The sequence below is a fragment of the Bubalus kerabau genome, chromosome 8 (genome assembly GCF_029407905.1).
Source record: "Bubalus kerabau isolate K-KA32 ecotype Philippines breed swamp buffalo chromosome 8, PCC_UOA_SB_1v2, whole genome shotgun sequence".
NCBI classification, from domain to species: Eukaryota; Metazoa; Chordata; class Mammalia; order Artiodactyla; family Bovidae; genus Bubalus; species Bubalus kerabau.
In genome coordinates, this window is record NC_073631.1 from 110,611,145 (window position 1) to 110,621,748 (window position 10,604).

The following is a 10,604-nucleotide window of genomic DNA, read 5'->3' on the forward strand; positions in this document are numbered from 1 at the left end:
TACTACTGGTCATACTACTATAGAACTACTACCAGTAAAAATTCACAAGTGCTTTCTCAGAAATTTCCTTCATTTGAGCTTAAATGTATTGTGAGTTGCATAAGTCTGTTTCATAAATAGAAGTTTGTCAGTAAACCAAGATCACATTGCTGCTAAATAAAATTAAGTTTCAAACCTAGGTTCACTGATTCCAGACCTTTCTGTACGTTTCTCTCTATTCCCAATATTTCCTTTTATAGTAGATTTATCCAGTTCATCATGATGGGTCTAGCTGACATGTCTAATGCAGGCTTTAAAAAAAAAATTCCAACCAAGTTTTTCTTCATTGTTTATAATTTTATCCATCATTGTCACCTACCATCCTTTCCATATCCTAGAATCTGTTGTAAGCTGGTTAAGACATGGAGTTCTTAAAATTGTTCTGTTGTTATCTTCAGACTTTAACTGAATCTCCTAGAGACCACATCATGTTCTTATAAAAGCACTGGGCTATCTCTGATACAGAGTAGATATAATATGTATCAGTATAAAGCCTGTCATCTTGACCCATAAATGATCTGAAACAGCTCAGGCTGGTTAATTTCATACAGTATGTGTTGATAAAAAATTATTTTTATGATTCTTTGATTGAATATTGAAGGCAAAAGGAGAAGGGTGCATCTGAGGGATGATATGGTTAGATAGCATCATCAAATCAATGGACATCAATTTGAGCAGCTCCAGGAGGTAGTGAAGGCAGGGAAGCCTGGTGTGTTGCAGTCCATGGGGTTGCAAAAAATCAGACATGACTTAGCAACTGAACAACAAAAACGGTTCTTTGATTCAACAGCTTCTATTATTTCTGAGTCTCTGCAGATTAATAACCTCACATCTTTTAATGGGAGCAGATAACCAGACTTGGGTGAGAGAAATCATTCTCCTCGGCCTGTCCAGTGACTGGGACGCTCAAGTTGCTCTCTTTGTCCTGTTCTTGGTTATGTACCTGGTGACAGTGCTAGGTAATGTCCTCATTGTTCTTCTGATCAGACTGGACAGCCGACTCCACACTCCCATGTATTGCTTTCTCACCAACCTCTCCCTTGTTGATGTCTCCTATGCCACAAGCATCGTTCCTCAGATGCTGGTGCATTTTCTTGCAGAACATAAAGGGATCCCCTACTTGAGCTGTGCAGCCCAGTTATTCTTCTCCCTGGGCCTGGGTGGGATTGAGTTTGTTCTCCTGGCCGTGATGGCCTATGACCGCTATGTGGCTGTGTGCGACCCCCTGAGATACTCGGTCATCATGTACGGAGGGCTCTGTGCTAGGCTGGCCATCACATCCTGGGTCAGTGGCTCTGTCAACTCTCTCATACATACTGCCATCACCTTTCAGTTGCCCATGTGCATGAACAAGTATATTGATCACATATCCTGTGAAATCCTAGCTGTGGTCAGGCTGGCCTGTGTGGACACCTCCTCCAACGAGGTGGCCATCATGGTTTCTAGCATTGTGTTGCTGATGACGCCTTTCTGCCTGGTCCTCCTGTCCTACATCAGGATCGTCTCCACCATCCTGAAGATCCAGTCCACAGAGGGGAGAAGGAAAGCCTTCCACACCTGCGCCTCTCACCTCTCAGTGGTCATCCTGTGCTATGGCATGGCCATTTTCACTTACATCCAGCCCAATCCCAGCCCTTCTGTGCTTCAGGAGAAGCTGATCTCTCTCTTCTATGCCATTTTGACACCCATGCTGAACCCCATGATTTACAGTCTAAGGAATAAGGAGGTGAAGAGAGCTTGGCAGAAACTACTAGGACAATTATTTGGATTTACATCGAAACTGGCAACTTGATGAATCATGAGCATCACTTAGAGTAAGGAGCTTTGCCTGTGTGTTCTCTTACCCATCTTAGATATGAAGCCTTATAACTGCATTGCCTTGGCAACCGGGAAGGAGATGACAAAACATGTGCTTGTGATGTTGGGTAGGAGGCTGAGTGACTGGGTTGGGTGTGGGATGTGGGGGTGTTTTTATGTCACAGCAGGATGTTCAGAGACAGTAAGCAGTGCTGAAATAGAACTTCCCACTGTTATCCACTCAGTATCCATTCATATGACCCTAGAATATTTGAAGAAAATATTTATTGTTTTGATAGGAACATGAAAAATTGTTGCAACTATGGACCCATTCTTGGATTTTACCTTGGAATACTGAATTATTCAACCACATTTTAAGGAGGTCATCTCATTTCCACTGGGAACAAAATGCATTTTCATGTTTGAACACTCAAAACATTGTGTGCCATATATAGTCACATTTATTAATTGTGTGAGCCACTATCTTAAGGAGCATGTTGCTATCAACTGTGATTGAAATGTTTTCTGCACAACCTATTGTGGATGTACAGTCTCTGTGTGAGTAATGGAAATAAATGAGAGGAGAAACATCAACTAAAGTTCTTTTTTTACTGTGATAAAGATTGAATTATTTGTGATTGATATTATTTAAGAAAAATATGAGACAGTTACTGCTAAATAACATATGAATAATTTGGTAAGGAAACAATTGTATATATTGGGTACCTTTCAAAAGGTAAAATTGTAATTTCTTAAAATTCAGCAAACCTTTATTTGAACTTTTGGAAAAAAATAAGCAAATAAACAGCAAGATAAATGAATTCAATGTTAAGACACAGTTAATCTAAGGAAAGTAGTTTCCTTGAATAAGCCAATGAAAGATAATACAGCTTTAATATGGATTTTGTACTATAAGGATAGGTCAGTCTGCTGTGCAGATGTTATTCTCAAGTTTCCGTATTAAAGGTGTTCTTGTACTCTCCTCCACACACCTCACACACAAAGACACAAACCCCTACTTAAATCTTAACCCCCTACTTAAATCCCCTCTGTAAATCTTGTGAGCTGGCATTGCCTGTGAGTGCATCTTGACTCTAAGGATAAACCTAAATAAGTTAAAAGGGGAAAGAAATGATTAAACAAGGGATAGGTAAGAGAGGAGACAAAGAATATAATAATTGTGGGTTTTCTCACTGTCTTCAAGGAGTCTAAAAGACAGGCTCTCCTTTTCTTTTTTGTATCATTATAAAGTCAATTGATTGGTTTTTGGTTGATTTGCGTGCGTTTCGGCAGTGGTGATCAGAAGCTGAGGGATTTCCATTGGCACCTATTTTTCTCTGTGAAACAAGATGGAGCTCTCATGGCTGAGAGTGCAGAGGAGGGAGGAAGAGACGGAGGTGTGAGATGTGAGAATGGCGAAGGTACAGCCCACAGTGGGAGACAGACTAGTGTGCCTCTTTCGCTTGTGGACACCACGCTCTGCCTCAGTATCTTTAAGTTTCATCTCAGTATCTTCAATTACAAGGTCACAAAGGTCACATTTTCCCTCTAATTTGAACTACTTTATTCTCAGCCCTCTCAAAGTTACATATGATCATTTTGAGGACCTTGACTTTGTTGAAGACACTGCTATAGGCATTGCGTGGTCTCAAAGTTGTGTTTAGATATGGCCACTTGTTGTTGTTCACTGGCTAAACTGTGTCCAACTCTTTGCAGCCCCATGGACCGCAGCAGTCAGGCTTCCCTGTCCTTCACAATCTCCTGCAGTTTGCTCAAATTCATGTCCATTGAGTTGATGATGCTATCTAACCATCTCGTCCTCTGTCGTCCCCTTCTTCTTTTGCATTCCATCATTCCCAACATCAGGGTCTTTTCGAATGAGTTGACCCTTCACATCAGGTGGCCAAAGTATTGGAGCTTCAGTTTTAGCATCAGTCCTTCCAATGAATATTCAGGGTTGATTTCCTTTAGGATTGATTAGTTTGATCTCCTTGTAGTCCAAGGGACTTTCTCTTGTCTTCTTTAACACCACAATTCAAAAGCATCAGTTCTTCAGTGTTCAGCCTTTGTTATGTCCAACTCTCACATCCATACATGACTATTGGAAAAACCATAGCTTTGGATACATGCACCTTTGTTGGCAAAGTGATGTCTCTGCTTTTTAATATGCTGTCTAGGTTTGTCACAGCTTCCCTTCCAAGGGATAAGTATCTTTTAATTTCAAGACTGCAGTCACCATTCACACTGATTTTGGAACCCAAGAAAATAAAATCTGTTACTGTTTCCTCATCTATTTGCCATGAAGTGATGGGACTGGATGCCATAATATTAGTTGTTTGAATGTTGAGTTTCAAGCCAACTTTTTCACTTTCCTCTTTCACCCTCATCAAAAGAGTTTTTAGTTCCTCTTCACTTTCTGCCATCAGAGTGGTATCGTCTGCATATCGGAGGTTGTTTATATTTCTCCCAGAAATCTAGATTCCAGATTCTGATCCATTCAGCCAGGCATTTCACATGATGTACTCTGTATGGAAATTAAGTAAGAGAGTGACGATATATAGCCTTGCCATCCTCCTTTCCCAGTTTGGAACCAGTCCCTTGTTCCACCTCTGTTTTAACTGTTGCTTCTTGACCTGCATACAGGCTTCTCAGGGGACAGGTAAGGTGGTCTAGTAGTTCCATCTCTTTAATAATTTCCCCCAGTTTGTTATGATCCACACAGTGAAAGGCTTTAGCATAGTCAAAGATTCAGTCGGTGAGATATGGCCACTACCTCAGGAAATATACAGTCTTCTAGGGCAGGGCTTGGGAAACTGTTTCTGTATTAGGCCAGATAGAAAACTTTCAAGGTTTTCTGGGTCATACATTCTACATTACAGCTAATTCAGTGCTCCCATAATAGCACTATATAGCCATAGATAATGTATAAAAAAAGAATAAGTGTTGCTGGTACCAATAAATCTAAATATAGGGACACTGAAATTAAAATTTTATATAATTTTTACATCATTAAATCTTCTTTTTTAACCATTTAAAAATATAAAAAAATTCTTTTCCCATGGACCATACAAAACCAGTGGCAGGCCACGTTTGACCTATGGGCAATAGTTTGCCACAGTATTATAAAGGAAATGGAACAAAATTGCAAAATTGCAACACAAGGTATACACATAAAGAGCACTGATCTAAAAAGGAAAAAGGGATTCTTTCAGCATGTAGACTGAGGTCATGATGGTGAAGAGCAACTGAAGTAGTTCTCACTTTGGTTTGCATTTCAGAAAGCATCTCATTTCTTATCATCATTTAGGTTCATCTGCCCCAAATCTAAGGACTCCAAACTAATGGGTGAATGCAAGACACAAATCACATATTAGCATCATTCTTAGATATCTGCTGAGTGTGAGTTGAATGATTTATATTATTTCTTAGCCCTAGCAGCATTTAACCCAGTGATAGGTCTTCTGGAGACACAAGCTTCCGTTTTTACTCTGTACTGTCCATTATTGTGATATCTGGGACCATCAAGCTCTGCCCTATTCTTCCCACTAAAATTCAGGCTTTTGAAGCCTAATCCTGCTGTATAAAACATAGATCCTATAAAATATACGTGACCAAGTGGTTGTGTGCCTTGCCAGAGTGATGTGGTTTGGTTGTCCTTCTAGCATCAAATTGGGGTTAAGCTACTTTCAGCAAAATCTGATCCTTGTTATCTTGAGATTTTTTTCCCCCATTTTATGGAAATTATCACTGTATGCATGCTATTGCCTGACTTCTTTGAGCCTTCTACATAGTCCTCATCAAAGTATAGCAGGATAACAAAATAAGAAGTGTGATCCTGGACAAATTATAAAACCTCTCTAAGAATCAGCTCTCTTTTTTGTAAGTTGCAAAGAATAATAAGCTCCTTGTGAGAAGTTTGAGAGGATTCAATGAAGTATTATATGTAAAGTACTTAGTAAAATAACTAAGGATAAAGAATGGTTAGAGCAAAGAAATTTCATATAGATTTGGTGGGCATACAATTGGAACATCTGTTTTCACAAAACTGACAATACTAGCTAAAGCTAGACACACACATAATCTGTGATATAGCAATTCCACCACTGGGAAACAGAAATGAGGACATTTGTGGGATAAAAGATGAGTGTGTATGTATGTAAATGTCCATAGGAGTGTTCTTTTTAACAGCAGCAAAGCAGAAACAAACTAAATGTCTATCAATGGGATGGATATCAGATTTGAGACACTTTCAGTGGGTAGTAAACTTTTGAAGTATTTTCAGAATGAGGGCAGACTTTTAGATAAAAAATGCATAATTTGACAATGCCGAGTTAAAAGGAACCCCCCAATAGTAGGGCAAAATGGGGAAAGGTCCCATGAAATAGCTGCATCAGTTCTGAAGATAGTATATGATTATAGCCCATGTATAATTTCAGAACCTTGTTAGAAGAGATATTGCTCAAAGATATCTGAGCAGTCCATGAATAACTGGACACCCTTGTTCAAATAGTCTCAATCATAAGTACATGGACAGAAAGTCATGGGCAAATTTTAACTTCCTTAAAGTGAAACTTCACCAAAGGCAGGAGAATGTCTCCAGGGGAACCAGGGCTTCAGATTCTCCTCTCTTTTCTGGCTTATTAAAAAATTATTCTCACTTGTAAATTCTTTAAAAGCAGGTAAGAGTTTAAGGTGAGAGAATTACCATATAGAAAAAGAGAAAAAACAACAGAAACCTAACAAGCACAGCATAATTGGCCTGCAGAGATTTTGTCTCTGAGGGAAAAGAAGATCCCACATCTTGCCCAGCCCAACTCTTCCTGGGGCAATGCTGGCCTCTTGTCCTGGAGGTAAGGCAGTCATGATCAGAGGCTCTCCGTTGGGTTCTTAGGATTATGGTCAAGAAGAAATGATTTCCTTAACACACGGCTTCTTTCTAGGCTCATGTGACAGTTGGGTTGAGTTTGGTTAGTATAGAGATAAAGGTCACATTTGAACAATTTGTTGTAAGAAAATACATTTCAATAGCCAAACTGGTGAGAAATTTCTTTGAATACCTCTAAGAAATGAAGTACCTATCATAGGGCTTTTACTGCATTCATGGAATCATTGAACATAAGTTACTATAGGCTGTGTTCCCTGTGTCACATTGCACCCCCAGCACCTGTACACTGCTGGAAATCTGGACCAGAGGACAGGTTTGTGTTAACCAGCTCATTCTTAAACAATGATGGTCAGAGGTGGTAACTTCAGCTGGAAAACTGGCTTTAAACTTTCTGTCGCTCCAAGAAGTGTAGGTATGCATTAGGAAGTAGGAATCAGGTGGGGATAGCAACTTAGCCAGTTAACATTTGGGAGAAGTCTCAAGCTTTCCTGCCAGCTTCTTTTTTGAGAAGAACATTTCTTTAGGGAGATTGAATCACAGTTCTAGGAAGGAAAGATGGTTTAGGAATGTTGTTTGTTTTATTGTTATTGTCACTTATAACACTGCCACCTTATTTTTGAAAGTCTGTTTTTAACTTTTATTTATGTATCATATTTTTGAAAGTTTTAATCATTTTACTTGTTTTGCTGTTGAATCTTTATTTTTGATTTAAAAATTATTCTTTTTACTACTGACATCATATCCTAATTCCATCACTCTTCCTACTTCCCTCACTCCAATGAATTGGGACAGATTTGAAAGTATGCTGTGTTTAGACAGATGAAGAAGCTACAGCTAGACTCCCAAATTCATAGGTTCCACAACTGTGGATTCACCAACCATGGATTGAAAATATTAAAAATAATTCTAGAAAGTTATCAAAAGCAAAACTTGAATTTGCTGCATACTGGCAACTATTTACATCACATTTACTTTGTATTAGATATTATAAGTAATCTAGAGATGATTTAAAGTGTACAGGAGCACGTGTGTGAGTTATATGCAATAACAGACCACTTTATATAAGGGAGCTGAACATCCATGGATTTTGGTGTTCACTGGAGTTCTGGAACCAATCCCATGGATACCGAGGGGCAAGAGTAGGTAATGATAGTTGAACTGGGAAATGCAAGTTCATTGACAAAGCGATTCATTCACCCCAGGGAATGGCACTTTAAAAGCATGAAGATGATACAGAAACATGACATGCTAACAATGAGTGTTTCTATTTGTATCAATAACTTGCTGAGCCTTTAAGGGGAATTACTGACCCAAGAACAGGGATACTATATTTTCTTTGTCAAGCCCTTAACTATTATTTGTTTTTAAGAGATGAAAGCCTCAAAACCACAAGAGATCATCATCAGATTTTTCAGCAAAGTCTTCTTATTTGGTTCCTGAGAATACCTTGAATAATCATCAGGTACCTCCTGGATTGTTTTGCTTTGTTTTTCTTTTAGCCCTCTCCCAGAGAAGTTGTGTTACATGAATTGTTTTGTGTGTTATAGCAGGATTAAAGACTACCTCATGTACCTTTCTAGAAATATTGTCTATTAAAATGTTGTATGTACATGGTCACATTCCACTGAAAGTTCTCTGATTTTCCCCTCTGAAGTCGCTTACCTCTCTCTGGTACCTGAGGTCTTCACCAGTGATAATTTCATATTCCAACTTTTCCCTTTTTACTGGGGATAAAAAGGTAGGTTTCCTCTTTCTTTGGTAGAACTATTACAAAGTGACTTGCTAATCGGAAGCTCTAGAGTAAATTCTAAAGAATTAAAGAACATTTTGTACTTTTATTGCCTCCTCTTGTAACTTATATAAATTATCTCTTGAAGTGAGAATGGTTTATCAAGCTTCATTCATAGACAATAGAAAGATTATCAAATGCAAATTTCCATAGACCCTTCTCTGCTGGATGGCACCTTTGGCATCTTATTTATCTGTGGTTATCTGCCCTGACTGTCATGAATACCCTCAAAACAAAGTATGATTTTCATCATATATTCAATGACCCTCTCTGATCACAGGCAGCAAGCAGGCAACATTTTCTTGGGATAGCTGTGCTTACATTTCACTTTCTCTACACAAAGGACAGAATAATTTGAGGGGCAGAGCATGTGGAAAATCTAGAGTGGGCTTTGTTTGGTCTGTGAGGTTCCTGGAAATCACTTGTGATTTGAATAAGGCCCAAGTAAGATTACAAAGGTCCATCTAGTCAAGGCTATGGTTTTTCCAGTGGTCATGTATGGATGTGAGAGTTGGACTGTGAAGAAAGCTGAGCACCGAAGAATTGATGCTTTTGGACTGTGGTGTTGGAGAAGACTCTTGAGAGTCCCTTGGACTGCAAGGAGATCCAACCAGTCCATTTTAAAGGAGATCAGCCCTGGGTGTTCTTTGGAAGGAATGATGCTAAAGTTGAAACTCCAGTACTTTGGCCACCTCATGTGAAGAGTTGACTCATTGGAAAAGACTCTGATGGCTGGGAGGGATTGGGGGCAGGAGGAAAAGGGGACGACAGAGGATGGGATGGCTGGATGGCATCACCGACTCGATGGACGTGAGTCTGAGTGAACTCCGGGAGTTGGTGATGGACAGGGAGGCCTGGCATGCTGCGATTCATGGGGTCACAAAGAGTCGGACACGACTGAGTGACTGAACTGAACTGAAGATTACTAAGGGTTCCAGAGATAATACTCAACCTCTTGTGCTTTCTGAAGCACTAATACATCAGCAGGATTAGAAAGTTTGAGGATGGTATTGAACAGAGTATGCTATTACTTTCTGGTCATGTTAGGCACAGTAGAGGGAGCATAGCATTAGGATGAGAAAAGACAAAGTTTTCTAAGGCACAGGGGACAGTCACATATTTCAGATGGAGATAAAAGTAAAGAGGGTTAAAGGAAAGAGGTAATCATCAGTCATTTCACTGAGTTAACTTTAATTTTTCAATTACATTTTGTAGTCTCCAAACAACAAAAACCCCTATCCAGAATATATAGAAATAGAATTGGAAAGAATGTGCAACCAGTTTCCCCTTATCGTTTAGTTAATAGGCTAGCACGTGTGCAACTATCTGAGCTTTTATCTCTAAGGAAGATGGTTAATGCATCTTTGTTTCTTGACAGTCATCCTCTGTTGTTGACCCCATGCACTGTGGTTCTTTCAAGGGAGGAGAAATACGATAAAGATTCTTCCCGCTTATTCTCTCAACCAGATAAAAGACAAATAGGTGAAGGTTTCCCAAAACTGAGTCTGATTACTCAGGTCTTCGTTTTTCATCTCACTGAACTGGAGATGTAATTTTTGACGCTTTTTAGCTCCTAAAAACTATTTTATATTTGCTACCTTCTAACTTATAACCCCAAATTTGTGATTTTAAAAGGGTGGAAATTTAATATCTCATTTTCACAATCAAAGAATCCAGAAGTAAAAAAGTGATTAAAACCATTCATCCCTGTTAGGTTCCATTCAATATGGATTTTGAGATCATAAGAAGGGAAAAACTGGTATCTAACAAAGAAGTAAACAAAGTCCACAGTTAGGAGTTGACTCTAAAGAAAAAAATCACATTTTACAGTTAACATTTTTAACTCAGTTATCTAAGCATTTTAATGAAAATCTTCCCACTTAAGGAATGTGAAGAGTTTTCTATTCTCCTTGGATCTGAGCCATATTGTGCATTCTACGGTGGTCCCAAACCCAGAAGGAGACACATGATCTGAAAACGCACACCACTTAATATTGGATGGCCGTTTTGTCTAAATGACCTCATAAGATCCTCTGGCACCTTAAGTATCTAGTCTTTTTCGATTTATAACTTGGGTTTGGACTTCAGAGGCCC

At 39.0% G+C, this 10,604-nt stretch overlaps 1 protein-coding gene across 1 annotated transcript; it reads left to right on the plus strand.

Annotated features, from left to right (window-relative positions):
• Window positions 1-877: 877 nt before the first annotated feature.
• On the plus strand, window positions 878-1,831 carry LOC129658727 (olfactory receptor-like protein OLF3). Its single transcript, XM_055589573.1, has one exon. It carries the CDS (start codon window positions 878-880, stop codon window positions 1,829-1,831), a length of 954 nt encoding a protein of 317 aa, XP_055445548.1.
• Window positions 1,832-10,604: the final 8,773 nt, after the last annotated feature.

Coding starts and splice junctions, on each gene's coding strand:
- LOC129658727 (XM_055589573.1), top strand. CDS start 878: ATGGGAGCAGATAACCAGACTTGGGTGAGAGAAATCATTCTCCTCGGC.